We start from the raw sequence: 21,202 nt of genomic DNA on the forward strand, positions 1-21,202 counted from the left end.
GAAAAGTACACACACTCTTCTAAGATGTCTTCTACATAAAAGCTACTGTTCCTAAACAAATAATGAATAAGTTAAAGCAGTAACATATTTGTTGTGAGCCAACACCCTATAAGTCATCTTACATTTTACAGGAGACAGCAAGTACATAGTACACAAATCTTACTGCAAAAATATTAATGATATTTAACATTTTTAACTTCAAGGAACAAACAGTAAGAAAATTCATACATATCCACTACTGTCCACACACTATTGAAACACAAACTGAAATCTCAAATTCATTTCCTCAGTGCACTTTGCATCTTTACGCATAAGAGCCTGACTCCTGAGAAAAAATGGTTATATTACACTTAGTATGTTTCTGCAGCATTTCAGAAAAGCAGCATTTGTCATTGTGAAATTAACAGAACATCCAAAATAATAAATCAATAAGAAGCATACAGCATACTTAAACAATATCCTATTATTGAAAAACTTTAGCATGAGTTCGCTCAGTTTGAACATAATGCAATAAAGAGCCAATGCAGAGCCTGCCAGTACAACAGAAGATCAAAATAATTTCTCAGGGCTTTTACACGCTTAGGTATGGTATCATATCACAGCATTTCCTGTCCAAATCACAACATGCTCAATTCCAGAATATCAATGTGCTCTGTCTTAACACGAGACAGATTATAAAAGCCCAAGAGCAGCCATAAAATTAATACAGAGCAAAGTACAGAGGAGGGCGAGGCATTTACAATACTGCTGCAATGTTACAACGAGCATTAGTGAAGTGCAAAATATTAAAGCACACCAAGAGAAAAACAGAGCAAATAACACAGGCACAAACCACAAATCAAGAGATTAGCATTATGAAGAAAATTCAGCTCAGACTATCTAGCTCATTTCCAACAAACTTGCTGTTTCATATTCTTGCTTCTCACAAATCATTAAGCAAAACATGCCTTACCAAACCATCAGAGAAATGGCTACTGTACAATTCTTACCAGTGCTGTGACATCCTTTGTAAACTGCAGCTGGCAGAAAACAGGAAAACACAGTAAAAGCTGCTTACAGATGTAAAGGCAGAATTATCTTGTCATATTGATGTTGACTACAGCAAGCTAAAAATACAGCTACACTGATTCCACTGGAAGGTACCAACAGATGTAAAGGGCAGTAGAGCATAAAAAATAACTTCACCCTCCTTGCAAGCATGTCCATTCAGCCTTTTATTTGCTCCTTGTATTTATCCTGTACCTTTACAGAAAGCAAAATACATTTGTGCCATTTTGCCTTGGTGCATCCCCCTACAGCTGCCTGCAGAGAGCTCTGGCTCTATGCACCGAGACTTCCCTTCCACTACAGCAACATTACTGTCTCTCGTTTCCCCTGGGCTGCTCCCATCTCTGCTTCCTGGTGACGAAACAACGGCTGTATTATGCACTTAAAACAGCACGCCCCTTCCCCACATATATCTGAACATGACCACAAGCTGTCAGCTGACTGCAGCTGCTTTCACGCTGTACATCTGAAATTAGAGGAATGATGCTGCAGAAACACTCTACTCACATGATTTGTATTTTTTTTCCTCCACTCATAGTAAAAATCAAGCCAAGCTTCCACTGGCACATTTAATGGAGGGAAGGAACACATGAAAATAAATATTTCTAAATCTTTAAATAAATGGCTATTTAAAATCTTGATGGTCTGTAAGAATTTTTAAAAAAATTGGAAGAGATACTGAAGACCCAGAAAACGGATTGAGTGAGATACTACTGGCATGCAGGACAACCTAAAACAATCACCCCCTCCACTAGAAAACAATTATCAATTTATACAGCTCATAAAACAGCTGATATCCCACCTTTGCTGGGATATGCACACATTACACCAACAGCAAATACACCACATTTATATTTTTGTAAAATATTCCCCTGACAAACAATGTTTCATTTGAATTTGACAGCAGAAAGGTTAGATTCCAAAACCAGTGTGATCTGATCATAGCTGAAGACTACAGATGAGTATAAAAATTAGTTCTCAGCTCTTGACAAAATTTATCACAGATATTAAAACACCACCTTCAGAAGACAACATTCTCACAGGGTCCAAAATGAGATCAGCTTGACTTTCTCCCCCCAGTAAAGAGTATATTTCCATGATTGCAGGTATATCCAGACAGACAGACAGACTGACAGTTCTGTGTAAGAGTTACCGAACAAAAGGTTTTGATGATGGAAAGTGTATTTCTCCTTTCAACCTCATTTTACCTACTTCCCAAAGAAACACTGAAACAAAGCTGAACATCCTTCCACGAAAGAAGAAGCTTATAAATGGGACTTTGATGTTTCCATAAAGAATATTACATACCTTTGTTTCATAATTCTGACTAAGGGTCAACAGAGAAATAGTGCAAGTCATAAAGAAATGCATGGATCTGTTCTGAATAATGTCACGCTGAATTATGTATCATCAGCATATATTTTACTATGAAATATTTTAATTAATTTAAGCAGAAAGTGATGGTTAAGGTTTTAGACATTTAGAGGCTAAAAAATGTGAAATACACTAATATATTTATTAGTTCATACACTATTTTGACACAATTTGCAATTATAAAACACAGCTTGAATATCTCTATTCTCCCTTTAGCTTCTCAAAGGATATATTATGTGAAAATGCTACTCTTATCTCTAAATGATTGCAACAAATGATATACTCATAAAAATGTCATTACAGTATGGCCTAAATTTAAGTCTTTAAAAAGTCTTAAACAAAAAAAAAAGCCTTGCAACTTAAAACTTTTTTAATATCCAGATCAGTGATGTTCCTGAATCAGACACCAGCCAACCCACTGGAATTCCTATAGGAACTGGATACTCAGCAGTTATTCAGAAGGCTCAAGAGGATCCAAAAGTCAGTCTTGATGTTTTATGAGCTCTTTTTCACCTTCTCAAAACAACAACAGTTATGGTAAGCTTACCATACAAATGCAACAATTTAGAGTGACATTAACAGCTCTGATGGATAACAGCTCTGCAAAAATTACTAGAAGCAAACTGCTGTGCTTACAGTAAGAACTCAGCATGTTTCCAGCTATCGGGTACAATTTCTTCCCCATCTTGCAAGCTGGTTTTGTTTGCACCAAGTTTGCAAACTCCTATGGCAAAGAATTAATTTCTTACTATAAATCTGTAGCCATTAAGGGTTTAACTCCTAAGGTAATACATTCAATATCATATGATAGGCAAAATACATTTTAAGCAAATGAAGCATTTTAAAAGGTATTTCATTAACCATCTAAAATTCACCTGAAGAGTTTTGATCCCATTTTTCCCCACTTGATTTTATGCCATTAGATGTTAGAATAATAACAGCCAAACATACAAGAATTCCTCTGGGTAAGAATTATGGTGAAACCTGTACTTTCCAGAGCTGGAACCAACCATGTCCTACACCACTTAGTCTAAACTCATAAAAACATGCAGTCCTGTGTTTCACTGAGGATGAGTATGCTTCACTACAGGATGAATAACAACACTGACTTCATCAGAACTATTTGCAAAATTAGAGAGAAGCGTTTTGATGAGTCAGAGGCCAATGTGCACAGCACCTTGTAAGAGGGAGCTTGAGGCATTCTTTTTTCCTTCTCCAACCAGTTTGGCTTCAGATTATATTTCTTTACCACTAAATTTTTCTCTTTCCCAGTCCTAACTTATTCTCAGTTAGGATGAGTATGGGAATTGCACATCAGAAAAGTTTTACAGCTGTCTTAAAAGGAAACACTTCCTAGTTATAGTTTGTTCTGGCAAAAATGTTAGTACTATAGCTCAAGTGCTTTCATTTTACTCAGAGACACCCAAACATTACAGTCAGACAACATTATTTGACAAAAAACCCACACAGCCTTTCTTCCCAAAGGCAGAGCAATTTTAGTATACAAAATTTAATGCTTTAAAACCCAAAAAATTTTATTTCCAAATACAAGCTGTGCAAGAGAGTTTCTTGTAAATATTAGTCTAAATTGAGGTTAGGAGGTTTGATGCCAATGGTATTTTCTAACATATGCAATATTGAATAATAAAGTTTTAGTCTCGTCCTCTAGGTCAGTATGTCTTCACACCACACCCCTCCTCCTTCCATTTTTACTTGCTGCCAGAGTTTTAATATTAACCTCTGTGCCCATCAGTAAGTCAGTACAAAATCTGAGAGTAAAAAAATGCTCCAAGACTCTTGACTAAATACAGCTACTTATGAAAACATCTTAAAGAAAAAAAAATACAGTCTTTAATGTTAAAGTTGACTGTGGGTAGACCTGTAGTCAGAGACATGAGGGGCATATATTGGGGCATATAAAACTCTAGAATAAATTTCCTCATGCAGGTTACTTTTCTTTATGGTGTTGGGGTCTTCTTTGTTTGGTTTGCTTTTTTTTCTTTTGTTTTGTTCTCAATACAGGTGCACCACTGGCGATTTCAGGGTACTACAAGGCCTTGAGAGCCACTAAATTCCACAAAAATACTAAGTTCAGAAATGATAATATAGCAAACTCTTCTTTTCTGCCCAGATCTCCCTATACACTGAAAACTTCCATATCACCTGACTAGAAAGAAGGAAAAAAAAAAAAGTAAAGAAAATATATGCTTCAGTTGACTTTCACTCACTTTCCTGGTCACTCCTATCTAGGATTTTATGGTTACCCTACTATCTATGACAAGAGAAACATTTCTGTTCAAGTGTGGTCAACTTTCAGTTATTGATATGTAGCTTCACTGGTCCATAATTTTAAGGAAAGATTAGATGTAATTAAATATACCAAAACCAAAGCAGTAAAACAGTCCCCTTTTATTTTCATATTTACCATTATTCACAGAATGCCCAATAAAATCTTCCAGTAAATGAAAGAGTTCCTTCTGGAATGGTAAGGCACATTTCAAGAGATTTGTACACTAATAAAATTTAATGATGACAACATCAAAGACTAGAAATAACCTCCTACCTTTTGGGGCAACTCCTGCAAGGAAATGATTTTTTAGAACTGTTTTGAAATTAAACTGTTGGAGTCAGAATAGAAGTTAGGTATGATGGGACTTTTGAGTGGGTAGTAAGAGAAGTGCCAGAAAGTGAAAGATGAAAAAATCAGGGTAACTTACCTATAGTATGTATCTGTTTATACACACACACAACATAGATATACATATTTACAAAACAATATCTACATAAATATATTTACCTAAATTAAACCCTATATAAGAACATTAATGGGATACATTACAAGAAACCTTCCCATCAAACAGCTCCAATGCAGACCATATTAAAGACACCATTTTTCAGAGTCATATTTTCGAGACCTTGATATGTAGAAATTCAGCAGCTTGTTAAGCTGTATTCTTCTTTACATACACAAGGAGCAATTAGCAAATAAGTAAATTCCAGCATGAACATTCCCCCCAAAAATGGTCAAAAAATCCTGCATATTAAGGACACCCTAACATACATGTGTTAGACACTACAAAGTCTGCTGACAAGATTCATAATAGTGCTGACCTGCAAGTAGGCTTAGAAAACTCTATTTTCTCTCTCTGGGGAGCACCTTTACATTCAGTATTTTCCACGTAAAACAAAAAGCTTTTGAACAACTGAAAAGTTGTCACAATTTGAACAGCATTTTAGTATTAAACTTGTTATCTAAAGGCTACAAAACAGCAACAATTTCATTGAATACACTTGGGAAAAAGGAACTATTTGTAGTTGACCTAAATGTGTCTTCCCATTTGCATGAAGTCAGTGGCAATGCCAAAATTCTGCCAAAAAAGGTTGAGAATGCTACAGAAATTGCACACAGATACATCAAATTTGAAACACTAAGGAGAACATAATACAAAAATAATCCTCCTCCTACTTTCAAAATGGTTATATATCTAGAAATGTTTCAAAATAATATCTTTTGATAAGTTTAAGTAACCACATATTTGAGGAGGAGCATGAAAAACCCCCGAACATATACATAGTTGTCAAGAGTTCAACTTTCTGTCATGGATAGAGATGTTTTAAATATCCTTTTCCCCATCCACAAAGTGACATTTTCAAGATCAGGCCAGTGAACAAACACGACTGACACCGATTTCACTAACGACAGTTTCACATGTAATTCCCTTCCAAGTGAGTACTGTTCACATGCCACTGCCACAGGGCAGTAACCTGTGGATTGGACCACTTCATTGTTACTACTGATGAATGGATTTGAAGCCCTGATTTCAGGAAATTCAATATATCAAGAGGTTCACAGACATATATGGATATTTCTGAAGACTAAACTCAAGGTTTATAAATAGCAAACTAAGGATAGAAACAAGCAACTGTGTTTCTAGCAATCAGCCATCAACACATGGAATAGATTGCCAAGTACTATAAAACTTACCACAACCAGCATTATTCCTGAATATAATGAAACTATTCCATCCTCACTGCACTAGATATACCTTTCATTAGCTCCTCCAATATCCAGCAGTGTTTTGGGGTTTTCTATTTTTACAGCATACCAGTATTTAGCATCAGTTTACAATGAGTAATACTATCTGAAGACATTTACAGTGAAATTTATGACATATGTCACAGAAAACAAATTAGATTATTTAACATTCTCTATTAACTTACATTTAACATTCTGTAACAACACATTCTTACATAACACAACTCCAGGTGTAAGTTTTTCCTCTATTAATAAGGCTACTGTACCTACATTTACCATTCACTTTGCCCTTATACTGACACTACTACTAGAGAAATTATTGTTATCACTTACTTACATGAGCTATACCTTCATTCAGGAATAAGAATTCACTCTAAAATTTATATATATATTTTTACATAAGATTTCCACAAAAGCTAATACAGCATTAATCACAAAGATAAAAATGGAAAATTTAAAAAGTATGCAGTTTCTCAGCTGGAAATAAAAATTTACTGTCTTTTCACAGAAGTGAAAGGAGTAACATTCTATGTTGTTATGTTGAAAGTATTTTAAACATGTTCAGATTCGAGTAGAGCAAAGCTCTTCACCAAATCTTGTAATGAGAACTGTGCATCCTAACTCTCTTCAGAGGAACTGCACAGATTTTTCATTTTACTGAAGTTACAGTGATGCACTCACTTGAGCAGTCTCAAAAGTCTGCTGATTTTTATTTTAGAAGTGCTAAGATTTTTCCTCCTTTGTGGTGGGCTAAAAGACAGAAAACTACAGGCCATAACTGACGGTCTCTGTTGTGAGATGCAATTCATTTTTATGAATCTTCATAAATTGCAACTCTGCCATCAAAGATTGACACTTGAAAACATATCTACTAAAGTAGTCCATGACAGGACAGAGTGAACAAACTGCAGCTATCAGAAGTCTTTTCCAATAGGCCTAAGTACACTCAACACTCAGTCTTGAGGACTACAGAAAACACCTGTCTCTTCTTGGCTTTCTCTGGCAGATCCTATGTGGAACTGAAACTCCTCAAGGGAAGTTCACTTTTACCCAAACAAATGCATCTTAGCAAACAGGAACATAAACTCCTCCTATATCATGACCAGGTACCAACTCACCCAAACAGCAAACAACTGTCAGAAGGAACTCATGCACGCTACAGAGGCAACGCAAACCATTTTCTGCAAAATCATTACTTCATCTCTCAAACCTAATCCCCTTTCTATCTTCAACAGAGGAGCCTTATACACAAAATTCACAACTCTGCCACATCTTACAACTCAAAAGGAACTTTTTTATAATGACACCTGAAAATTATTCCCACAGACATATCCCTTCTTTTCCTAAAACTTCCACAGGTAGATATTTTTTCTCTTTTTTTTATCCCTCCATCTCCTCCAGGAGAACGACCTTTTTTTATTTTTGTCAATATCCTTTTCTAACCCAAAAGTAACAACTGTCTTTTTTCCCCTCCTCTGGCCCCACTACCTCACTTGTTGATATAACAAGTTATATCCAATCAACTGCTTTTCATCTCTACTTCCCCTGAACGTTGCACTTCATGTTTCATCAGCAGAGGGAAGATATGCCTAAGACCTTGGCGCCCAGACAAATACAAAGGTTTAATAATTTAAATGTTAGCACTATTCTTGCATTTCTACACATTCACAGTTCCAATAAAAAAAAAGAAAAAAAAAAAAAAGTCCCAACACCCACAGCTTTCCCCTCCCACTGATTCATGCAAACAGAACTCACACCCTGCCCCCAACATCTTCTGTGCTGGATTACTGAAATATTTCTTTATCAAATGTTCTCAAAATATCACTTCTATTCTAATAACCTTGGCTTGTTGGCCTAAATGGTTGAGTTCCTGTACTAATCTCTATCTCCAACTCAAAACAAAGTTTCTTGCTTTTTTTCTTACCCACAGCTACTGAAACCCACAGTTTTTCTTAACTTAAAGCCAATTCTTACTATTTTTGTGTGGATTAGAAAATACACTTTTCCAACTACTAACCAAAAAGTCCACCCTGCTTGTCATCTTCTCCTTTCCTCTGCTTCCAATTAAAAATAAACTAGAGCATAACAGTACACTAGGTATTTTTCTAATTTTCACAATAAGCAACATCATGTATTATTCAAGGCTCTTTTGGACTTAAGAGACACTAAATGGGAGATGAATTATCTCACTATATGTGCAGGACCTCAGTTCAAATTGAGGGTATATAGGCATTAGTGTAACAACACATTTACAGCAGTCACAATTTTAAAAAGTTGGTAATAACCTTCAGCACATTTATCACCTTGCTTCTTTCCTGGAAAACCACTGACAAATAGCGAGTCATTAACGAAAGCAAATTTTAAGCGTCATATGCTAGTTTTTTAATTCAAATTATTTAGAATTAGACAACCTGGTTAAAGGAAGCAATCCAATTCATAAATTCTAACATAAGGAAATTCATCCAAATTATAATAAAAACACTTTTTTTTTTTAACATGGTAGAAATATCATGTGAAGATGGTATTTCCTATATCCTATTTCAAGCATGGTAAGGAGGTAGGAAAATATCTAAAGAGTGACAAAGAGATAAATGTTAACTCTAATTATTTGGTGATAGTGGAGTCCAAAGACTTTGTAACCAACAACAGAACATTTTTATTTAGTTAATAAACTCTCTGAATAGAAGCTTCATAAACATACCAATTGAAGGATGTCCTCGTCTTTTGGCATAACACTAAGTTCCAATATGCTGTCACTGAAACAAATAGAAAAAAAAATACATCACACATGAACTTTTGGAGAAGATTTTCAATTTTTGTTACAAAGATGATCCATTAACTTGGATAGATCACAACTATTCAAAAATTCCAACTCTCAGCTATTCTGACAAATACTTTACACAAGAGAAATAAACACTGATTTCCATTAGAGTCTTAGCAAGTCAGAGTAGAACAGAAATCTGATGCAAGAACACACCTGTGTTCTCAGCAAAACCAGTTTACTGAGCCAACACACTGGGTTTGGCAGGTTTTTTTTCTCCCTGAAGTCCTAAGGTATACTACTCATTTGGAGCTTCTAAGACAAAACAATGTGACAAATTTGTGAATACGAGGTAAAACTTCTCTCCTTCTTCCATTTAAAATTAAGTCTCAGCACTCTCTAAAATCGCTAGGGAGAAGTCATAACCACCACATCATGTGAAAAGTGGAGCAATACCAAGGCAAGCACTGACTTACACCTTTCCACTCCAATCACCTCCTGGCAGAATCAGCTTAAATACATTTAGTCATCCAGATGACATCTGAAATATGGATGAAAAACACTTGCTATTTATAAGTGCTGCATTTGTCGGTCAGAATTGCTGAAACCAAAAGCAGCAGCAGCATAAAGGTCCAGGAATCCAGACAGTTCAATCAATGTGACTCAAACATAGGCAAAATCAGGACTAAAACAGTGAAACCCACAGTCAGCATCTACCAGAAAAAAGTATTTTTACAAGCAAGAGAGAAGTATGTGCTTGTAACATGGGATACGAAATAGCTGAATTCATTATCTCATCTGAGATAAAGGAATAATGTGTTCACATTCATTAAATGTAAAGGGGAACAGGAGAAGGGCTACAAAAGACTAATGTACAGTCTATTATACCTAGGCTGGAAAACCAGAAAATGAACATTCTAGGACCGTTATTTAGAAATCACACATTACATGTCAGAAGAAAAAAAAAAGGGGGTATTTAAAAAAACTGACCAGTACCAACATAAGAAAAAAAAGGCATACAACCTAACTGGGTATGTCAGACTAGAAATTCACTTATCTGTAAGTACAACACACTAGTTGAGAAAAGATAAAACCAGCACAAAGACTGGCCCCAACTTCAGGGCACACTGAGCATCTTATGAAAGCACCGAGAAGGACCTCAGTGTCTTATTTCTGCAGAAAAGAAAGTCATCATCTCAAACATGTAATGTGTGATTTATTATGCTTCCTTATATGAAGAATGTTTTTATTTTGTGGTTCCTTTTCCATTTTTTAGCAACCGCAGACACAAGGCTGCATTCCAAAATAGCAGAGTAAGGGTATTTGGTTTCACAATCTTCTTAAACCATTATTCATTCTGGAGAAAAGTGTTCTCCAAGAAGCATAAATTACTTTAATTTTAAAACCAAATAGCAGCAGTGATTTAAGTTTTTCTTTTTAAGTCTACACACATCTATGAAAAAATGAGTCTTCAAAAGTCTTAAGATTTTTTAAAATACTGAATTTTAAGAAAAAAGAGAGTATTGACTTTATGTACATTTACAGTAGTATTTCCCATTTTGACTGAATGCATAAACAGTGGAACTATTTAAAATTATTCTTTAAAAGTAGTGTCATCATGATCTGACTTTTATCTAAGCTCCTTTGTATGGATTTTAAACTATCTATCAGCTGTACAAGAAAAAAAGAACATGAAACAGATACCACAGCTGGAGACATTTCTAAAGAATCGTTCAGACTTCGTTTCTATATGTGGATACCATGTACGTACACATCCTATTAAGCAACTGATAATAATCAATGCTTACTTGCACGATGAAGACTTTGGATGTTAAAAATATGATAAATAACATTGCTCCTCTTAAAGTGTTTTTTATATAAAGATACATAATTTGAGACAGAAAGAATCATACTCATTCAGACATGTTCTGTGTTCCCTCTCAATTTATATTTTTTAAGAAAGTGATTAAATCTATTTCCACTCACACAGTTAACAGCTTTTTTAGTAGCCACCCAAAAGAGAAAAGAGTTCCATTCAGGAACAATGTTTTAAATGTCATTCCAATAACTACTTAACTACTCTATTCCAGTTTGCCTGAAGAACTTTCTGGAGACAATTTGCATCTTCCTACTTCATATTTTGTGATGTGCTCTCAGCATGTTTTTCAATTCTCATGTCAGAAACAAAAAGTATTAAGGAAGACTTTTGGTGTACTGTACTGTACAATATACATGCAAATTATGAACTAGAAAGTGTTGATAAGAACCACCACACAGAAGATGGTAGTTTACACTGAAATACTAGGCACAGTACTGAGAACTCTGAGATAGCTATCATTCAAATTTCTTTCACTACACATTCTAAGAGCCAAATTTAAATGTATTGACCCAGAGTCATCAAACTAAAGCACTAATCATAAATACTACCCTTCTGATGCATCATTTTGTATTAATGACTCAGTAGCTGAACTCTGCACATTTCTGAGTAATCCCAATGCTTTCAAGAAGAATTTGCAAAGAGCAACAAGTGGAACAGACAATCATTCAAATTCCCCACAGTTTAAGAAAAAAAAGGTGGGGAAAAAAGAAGTTGCAAATCAGAATCTGTTTTTTGTTTTATTCAGAACTAGAAATAATTCAGAGTTACATCAGTAATCAACAGATCGCCAAGTTGAATATGTCTGTAAACAGATAAGAATAAATTCTTAATGGACCAAAGTAACAACTGTTGGTAAAGAGCAGGAAAAAGACTTGAAAGTGTTCTTGGGATTAATTGTGTAGTTACTGTAGCAACTCTTCTGAGGTGTGTCTTTCATCTTCCAGCGGAAACAATCAGTGTAAGTTTAGCTTTGCCATCTCCAAGCAGAGCAAAACAGAAAACATTCTAGACACAGCTTGAAACTTTTCTGGGAACCATACAAAGCACGGCTGAATTATATTGCATCTGTAAGTCCCACTGGAAGATATGAGTATCATTTCATCTCAGGCAGCTAAGTTCTGATGTCTGCAGCATTATATAATGAAGACAAACAGCTACAATTGAAAAACTTTCTAGAAAAATAATGAGCAGCTATGAAAATGGAGCCACTGGAGGAATCTATGAAAATCTGTAAGTCCAAACTGAGTTTCATTGCAAACAGCTGAACAGTGAAGGAGGGGAGGGGAACTCTCTTCTTTCTAAAGAGAGACTATAAAATGTGTTGTATCCTTAAAAACTACTCTGAAGATGACAAGAAAAATGACAAAAGAATAAGCATTTACAGTCATCAATATGTTTGAACGAGTAATTAAAAACAATAGTTAAAAATACAGCAATTAAAGTATCTAGAAAACCAACACACAGCCTACTGAGACTATGAAGGAAACTGTATTTAGTCATGAATAAAGGAGATTTCGGAGATTTCAACTGACAACCTTTCAAAAGGCCTTTCAGCAAGTTGCTTGCACAAAGCCTACTAAGAAGCCAAGGTGTGCTTGATGAAAGATCAGCTAAGACACAAAACACATCAAAAACTGTGTCACTGGGTATTTTTTAAATGAAGAATTTAAGTACATTCAACAGCAAATTTGTGCAAGACCAACCTATCAACTATTAAATCAAACAACATAGATAAAACCTGTAGTTCAGCAACTTCCTAAACCAAGGATTTCTGGGAATGGGTATGGTATTTTCTGAGTTGGTATTATCTGACCACTCTATATTTCACTGTTTCCATAGACTTCTCCTAAGAAATCTTTGCTGGATATTATCAGAGAGGATAATGACATCACAGACCATCAGCCTAACCCAAGATGGCAACGCTGAAGCAAGAGCAGCATGCTAAAGCCAGAAGCACACACCGTAATAAAATTCTATTTGCCATGAAATGGTAGCATAAGAAATAAAATACTTATGTGCCAAATAAACTGTTCCGAGCTCCAAAATACTGTTTTGAAGCAAAGAATGAGAGAGTTGATTCTTCAGTCACATGAGAAGTACTGCCTGTAAGCCACAAGAAAGGTACACCTGGTCTGCAGTCTGAGCTCTCTTTATGGATCAGAATGAATAATCATCTGTTTATACCAAGAGGTTCAGCTGAAGACTTCCTAATGGTTGTATTTTCTATATAAAACGCTCGAGGATACACATGACCTTTTGTTACAATCTTCCGTGATGTACACATCTGGCTTCAGAAAACAAACTGTTCTCCTCTTGTAACTAACAATAGCATCCCTTCATCCTCTCTGCACTCATGGAAATCAGGGGGACAGATGCAGCAGAGACCATTCCTGGTTGCACTAGATAATCACTGACAAGGCCTTGTTCAGGTGTCCCTGGTTTATCCACAGTGGGCAGGGGTTGAATTCTACAGAATCATTCCCTAACTACACTCACAGGGTTGAAAATAAAACTTTACTGATGGGCACACCCAGAGTTCACTGAAGAATCACTGACCACACAGATGTGATTGGTCTCTTTCTTTCTTGGATTAAGAGAGTGAATTGGCTGATGCACATGGTTGGGCATGTAATATCTTGGGTATACACTACTGTACAACAGTGGTGTACAACCTGCATAAATACAAAATAAAGAAACGATACATGGCTAATGTTATCTCCAGTGAAGGACAAAAAAAAGATTCCATCTTTCCAGCTTCTGTATAGACACTATTAATGACATAAAACATGTTTCAGTCTACCTTACCCATCACATTCTTTCATGCTGATCATAATACATCTTTTTTGCACATAACTCATTATTATATTGGAAACTTGTTGCTATAGAACAGAAACTGACACCAAGAAAACTAAAAATGGAGGCAGACAAGACACAAAAACGAGCATCCAGACTTGTGTGTGGACATGATTTCACAAGCTCTAGTGAGTTTACAGGAGCAGTAAATATTAGCATTTCCTCAAATCTGCAAGGTTCATAATTTGCTGCAAAACAGAGGATAGCCAAGATATTTTGGAGGTATGCATTAGCATAAAATTTTTCCATTACCAAATATGCTGATCTTGAGTTATTAGATCTCATAAGGTAGATTTTTTTGATTTTCAGTTGACACATATACATGTGGTGTATGCATATCTACTCTGTCTATTCGAGGTTCAGCCTTCCTCTATAACACTCAGTGTTACTTGCTAGCAAAGGACAAGTACTGACATAAAAGGACTGTGGTACAAATTCAGCACACCTATTCTCAAAACCTTCTCAGCATTCACCAAATACATGAAAAAAGAAATAGTAAAACTGTGTATTAAGGAAACTTTAAAAAAAAATGGCATTTCAAAACCCCCACAAATGGTCATTTCCTGCTTAGTATGCAAAAAGTGTGGCACATAATGAAATACTAGTATCTTACCTGTTCTGTATTAAAGCAATGACTTGAGAATATGTCTTCCCAATAACACTTTCCCCATTGACTTTTATAATTCTGTCACCTGGAAAGGGAACAAGTTATAACTGAAATTAATTTGTCTAGACATTTTTTAACAGTTATTTTGTACTTCTGTACCCCATAATAATCAAGAACACCAACATAAATTCAAGGTTAGTCTTCCTTAAAAATAAAAAAAAGAAAAGATGCACAGCACAACTACATGTAACCTATACAGGACATCAAATTTCTACTCTTTTCTCAGAACACATTCAGATGTGTATCTTACCCTAAGCTTCCAAATGAATCATGTAGAAAGTCACAGAAAGAAAACTACAGGCAGGTATAAGCTATACCAGAGATTCACTTAGGTATCTCATCTTCAAAACAAAGCTGTTGATGGATGGTAACATATACCAACAATTCTGCCTGATTCCTAAGCGAATTACAAGACATTTCATGCCAGCAATTAACCTCAAAATAAACCCAAACTTATAACTTTCCTTTAATAACAGCAAATACTGCAATTTTGTACTTCTTCCTTATTAGAAATAAAAAACAGATCTTCTGAAAGCTACAATTTCCTCCTTCCTCAGAATAATCGGGGCTGTTTCCAAGACATTACTGTGTTCAGTGTGCCTTGGACAACGGTAATGGGTTATTCTTATCCATACAGTTCAATCTTTAGATCTAATATCACTTTTGTAAGGTTTCTCCAGATAGTTTGTTGCACCTTCCTCATTAAGAGCTTCATATACTCTCATAAATTAACTCTCAAATCCATTGTGTAGAGCTATTTGTAGCTTTTGATGAAAAACATATCCCATTCCTTTGACTAAATATTTAAAGTCATCTCTGATCCAAAGAGCAGAAACTTATCTTGAATTTACTAATGAGGAGAAAATGGCCTAAAGCTAGGTAAGGAGCTTTGGAAAGCTGCTGGAGAAAAAGAGAGCTGAAAGAAAGGACCCATGCAAAGTAAGCCAGAGAGAATGGCTTTTTTAACATTGCTTTAGAAACTGAAAGCTCTTTTCATGTTGCTGGCAAGATCAAATTAAAGCAAGGAAAAAGCTGTTCACTCTAAATACTCGGCCTGACTTGGAGAAAATAACGCTTTAAGTGCTTGTGCTCTGTGGAGGTTCCCTTTACAGACCCTATGCATTTACAAACTCCATGGATCTTCTGACATTTTAATTTGGTCTGCACTCACAATATTAATGTAATGCAAATAAACTGGTGCAATATTTTCAACTTTATAAAAGTTTACATATTCCCTTTAATTCACTGGTTACTGCCTTTTTCCTCACCTGAAAGAACTCTTTTAAGTTGTGTCTCTTGCTTCTTAAGTGATGAAAGAAAGCTTGGTGGCAACATTTAACAGCTGCTAGCAACCCACATGTCTGATAGGCACCTGTGATGGATGGCAAACCCTATCCCACTGTTGCGCACACAGACATGTTATGCAATCAGGCTGAGAAACTGGACTATCCACGGAGACAAAAGCTAATTTTGAAATCACAGAATCACACCAAAATAAATCCTTTCAAAAAGCTGCAGGAAGAAGGAATGCTATAATTTATGCCCAAAAATATTTTTATTTACAAGCTCTGAGCCCTGTCCTACTAGGTTGTATTGCAAGACTTCCTCAGAATACACCAGATCCTTCTCTGGAACTTGAACTAGCTTTTTTCCAGGCTGTTTAAGAACATTCCCACAGATGTGGATCTTTACTCTGTGTTCCCCCTAAGAACTATAACTAGGAATATCTTTAAAATAGGTCATACCATCTTATCTAGACTCGTGCAGCTTTTATTTTTCAAAGAAGCAGACAAGATCATACACAGCAGTGAAACGAGTCTACTTGAAACATCCATCCAATGGACCCACCAAGTGACCCTGGTGGGATGTGCTGTGGAACTCTCACACGAATGGTGTGAGCACAGACAACTGCAAAATACAACTTTGCTCCACTTCAGGGACGTATAAAGGGAAAGGTCAGTGCCTGAAGGCTTTATCTAATAGCTCTCCATCAGTCTGGTGGCTCATTAAATACCCTTGATCAAACCAGAAATTGCTATGAATGCACTTAAACCATCTCCCTTTCTACACACATTTTAGTTCTTTATATTTTTGCATATATAAAAATGACAGCATGAAGATCAAGACACGGGAAATGTGCATCTCTTTTGGCTGTTTGTATTTCAATATTTCTAACATTTATTCTTGGAACTCAGAGATGTTATTTTTTTCATGAAATGCCTCAGAAGTTAAATACAGGAAGTATTTTCTTTCTATCTCTAACAAAGATGATTTTACAGGATTATTTAAAAATATTCAGAACAGGTTGTCTCACATTTAAGATATTGTAACCTATTGCTGAAATTAGCAAGAATATTCCAAGTTTTCTGGTGAATAGCAGCCAGGTAAGCTCCTGAAAGAGAGCTCATTCATTCTGGGTAATGAAGCTTATGTTGAGACTTTCAGTATTACAAAGGACCCTGCAGCAGCTAAATAAGAATTGACAAATGTAACTCCTACTCAATTTTCAAGTATTTTCTTTTCTATCACAAAATAGTGCCAATTTATACTAGGAAAAAAAATATAGCTGATTTTACAAATTAAGAAAGTTATATGGTGTCTGTATCAGAGGTTAAGCAATCTACCTGGCTGATCATTCCCTGAGTGTTTTATAATATAATTTCAAGACAGAGATATAGTCATATATTTTGCCCTAAAACTTGTAAACAAGAAATATTGGCATGACCTAATTAGATATAACTGCTATCAGGGGTGTGTTTAAGAAGAATATTCTAGTAACTAAAAAACGTATTTTCTCATTTATTTTATCTTCTTTATTCTAGGCTCCTAAAAATCTCTTCTATGACTAAAAATAAAATAATCTCTACAGATTTCATCTCTCTCAATTTGGCAAACACTGAACAGAGCAGAAATTAACGTGGTTCCTCTGTACAACTACAACATATGCTGTGTTTTATCAAGCCAAAACATTTCTTTATATAATATCATCAAACAACACCAAAGTAGCCCTTCCCTGAATAACTACTTAAGCAGAAGTTTAAAAAAACCACAATTTACACTGCACAAGTAGGATCTGGTACTGGTTTTAAACTGATCATCCTAGAAACTTTGTATTTCTTTAGGAAGACCATACAAGCTTATTCTATTCCGGTCAAATGCAGGTGCGTGACTGTTTCCGAAGGAAAATATCAACATCCCATTACTGATACATGTACAAACCTTTTGTAGATTGTAAGTTTTGCTGCACTTTTAAGAAACCTGTGTTTGTAGTGGTATTCATCTGTGTAACTGATCTTTTTATTACCTGAAAGACTTTCCACTCTAACACAACTTTTTCCTTTGAAACTTAAGTAAAGGTGCGACACACTGCACAAAAAAACCCCATGGTTTCTGCTCTCCAGTTTGAATAAATGAACAACTGAGCAGAATTTTCTAAGAAGAAATAGACTTGGACTGTTCCTACTGAATTTAAAGGAGGTAGAATAGAACAATTTAAAACACATAAACCTGAATGTTTTCCGGTTATCAATTTGTCACAAAGCAAAAGAAATAGGAGCTCACAGGAGTTATTTTCCTCCCTTTTCTCCTTCTGTTCACACATCTTAACATATACTTATTCTTATCAGTTTTAAGATAATAAACCAAAAACACTAAGACTGTAATGCCTTAATAAACATCACAGTGCTTTCAAGATGAAAAATCCTTGAGGACAATTTGAAAGAGAGATTTCAAGCTTGTGAAGGAAAGAACAAGGTTTAAATGGAAGACAGAACTCTACGTAGAAACTTAAATCGCAAATATTTTACATCATGTACATAAACATGCTATTGATGTCACAAAAGAACAGTACCTGTGCACAGTCCAGCTTCAAAAGCAGGTCCACCCTCTTTAACTTGTTTAACGAATATGGTATCCATTGGCTCCAGTCTATTTCTTTGTTTTCCTGAGGACGAAAGAATATTTAATAGCATTTCATTTCACTGCCTTAATGTTTTTACTCTAAGAATATTTTGGGACATAATCCTATTCATACAGACCTATAGAGTAAGAAATGATAATGTAAGCTAAAAAATGAAATTTTTAAATCTTTCTTTAGAAGGAAAAAACATAACATTGATTACAGTCCTCATGGAACTGTAACACTGATTTTCTAACAGTGTTTTTCAGATGCTCCAAGATGAAGTAGAAAGTTTTCTTGAAGATCTATCAGAGTTCAAAAAGCAATACATCATTCCAAGTAAATTATAATGTCTGGACATGCTGTACATACCCATAATTACACAACGTGGAAGTTAACCTACAGTAATTAGAAACCATGTACACCTGTATCTTCTTGCTTTCTCAATACACACTTAATTTCTATGCTTCCAGAAACACAGGCACCTTGTTCTTTTACACACATGTAACCAAAGCTGAGTAATTCTTAGTTAAGCAGCCACTGTTTCTAAATATCAAGATGGGGGGGAAGGTGGGTGTGTGTGCAGTAAAACAAACAAACAAACACCAAAAACAAAAAACTCCACAGTTATACTGCAGGCTAAAATAGTGGTGCTGCGCTACATCGCCACATAGCTGGAATAAGTCATTTTACAGCATTTACACAGCTGCACTTATATAATTTTTATACCAGTGAGCTAAAAAAAACCCAAAACCAAACCAAAACCTGCAAAAACGCAAACATGCAAGACTCCCCCACCCCTCCCAAAATAAATTATTTCCAGTCTGACAGAAAACTGCACTCAACCTAAATTTGTTCTACAGTGTTATCAGTGTCTCCTGACACCCCTACAAGGCCCAAACTGAAGCGCTCACAGAACCGGGGGCAGAACCTGGGAGGTCACAGCCAGATCCACACGCCCTTACAGTGCCAGTGCTGGCTTGAACAGCCCAGTCCCTCCCAACTCCAATCACCAGTTACTACCTTTGTTTTCCACACTCTAAGCTAAGGAAACGCCACCTTTGGAGACTACATGATGAGCCAGCCTGGGGAACTGACACGGCATGAAAGTAAGCTTGGCCTGGGTTCCAGCTTACCAGGAAACCCTGGCATAGCTGAGACAGCGGTTTAAATGCAGAAAAAGAAGGAACAGCAGGAGAGAATAAAGGGATGGCTTAAAACTGGCACTGCTGATAAAACAAACACTCCTTAGAACTGGAGTTCTAATCATTTCTTCAGTGACTGACCTTTGACTTAGGCACAAATGGCACTGCTTTTGGAAGTACCTTCCCTACAGCTTTAAACATGCACATATTTAATAAGCCACAGTAATACTTATTGAATATAAATAAGGTGTCTCCCTTACTCCTTTTTTTTTAGTTTCCATGTTGGAAAAGCTCATTAGTTGAAAAACTTTAGTAAATTGCACAGAACCAGACTTCCCTCTGACTGATCCACATTCTTCAAATACAAGTTTTAGCCTAATGCCTTCAATTCTGCAACCTCTCAGCATCCTGCCATTTTACCACAAAACAGTTCAACAAAATGGCTTACTCATATGGCTCTAAATGGTCTTCCCAAAATAATTCCAGATTTCCAGAGAATAATCAAAAAGTTGATTTGACAGAATCAGATAAATACTATATATAAAGCAACTGAATTACAAACCCAGAAACTCCAGCTGGCAGCTCAGTCCCCAAATACTTTAAAATTTGATTAGTGGGACAGAGCTCCAAGACATACAAAATGCTCTTTGTGAACCAAAGTTAATATCTGTCATTTTTAATCTGCAGATTTAAATAGACACTGAACATATGATGGATCTCACCCTTTAAGAGGCAGCAATGTTTCAGCAAGTTTAGAGAAGCTCCAAGAATAATCTACCCGATACCATGAACAAAAGGTTGTTTCAATGACTTAAAAGAGTGAAGTTAAAATATGACCTTTTATAGCAACTCCAAACATCCTTCCCAGTGCTGCCACTTAATCTTTTACTGTAGAAACATACAGTCCCAAAAGGGACAAGAAAAATAAGAATAATGCAGTTCACATGGCGCATTTAATTTATAACACAATATCTGATAATTACAACCCAACACCAAGGGGCTACCTCAGCTTCCTTCATAAAATACTCTTCAAAAAAATGTTAGTGGCCTATTGCTAGTTTGCTTAGTACTCAAACGCTCCTTTACACCTTGTCCATACCAGAACACACAAAGCAAGAGGTAAGGCAAATAAGGTTACTCCCATTCAGTATCCAACACAGAATTCCTTTGATACACTTCCCACTTCTGAGTAAGAGGGGAATCCTGTAACGATTTTTGGAGACCAGAGGCTGTAGGCTTCCCTGACATCTGACTCCTGACCTGTTGGCTACACCAAGAGGTTTTTCAACATTACACTTCATCCACTTCACATTTTCACAGCTATTTTACGGACCAATTCAAGAAGCCTGGTTTTTTCTCCTACTTGCAGAAGGAGGATATATTGAACAGTCACTCTACTTCCAAAAAAGGTCCACCACCACCCTAAAGATCAATTTACGGGAAAAAAATTAGAATGAAAGGTTAAAAATGTTTACATTTGCAGGTTCATTTTACAGCTCAGTAATACCCAAAGAGAAGTAAAGACAAGAAAAAAGCCTAGAA

At 35.8% G+C, this 21,202-nt stretch overlaps 1 protein-coding gene across 7 annotated transcripts in view; it reads right to left on the reverse strand.

Annotated features, from left to right (window-relative positions):
- Window positions 1-21,202, reverse strand: part of ARHGAP21 (Rho GTPase activating protein 21) — a 111,564-nt gene that overhangs the window by 31,439 nt on the left and 58,923 nt on the right. For 3 of the 7 annotated variants that reach the window (XM_064635603.1, XM_064635650.1, XM_064635613.1), the window contains 4 exons: window positions 18,468-18,560; window positions 14,564-14,642; window positions 9,159-9,213; window positions 990-1,049 (listed from right to left, as the gene is read on the reverse strand). In XM_064635603.1, the coding sequence (XP_064491673.1) occupies window positions 990-1,049; window positions 9,159-9,213; window positions 14,564-14,642; window positions 18,468-18,560 (287 nt within the window). The remainder of the gene's footprint in view (window positions 1-989; window positions 1,050-9,158; window positions 9,214-14,563; window positions 14,643-18,467; window positions 18,561-21,202) is intronic. The other 4 variants (XM_064635623.1, XM_064635632.1, XM_064635655.1 and 1 more) reach the window with 2 other exon arrangements.

Source organism: Pseudopipra pipra, chromosome 1 (assembly GCF_036250125.1).
Source record: "Pseudopipra pipra isolate bDixPip1 chromosome 1, bDixPip1.hap1, whole genome shotgun sequence".
NCBI lineage: Eukaryota > Metazoa > Chordata > Aves > Passeriformes > Pipridae > Pseudopipra > Pseudopipra pipra.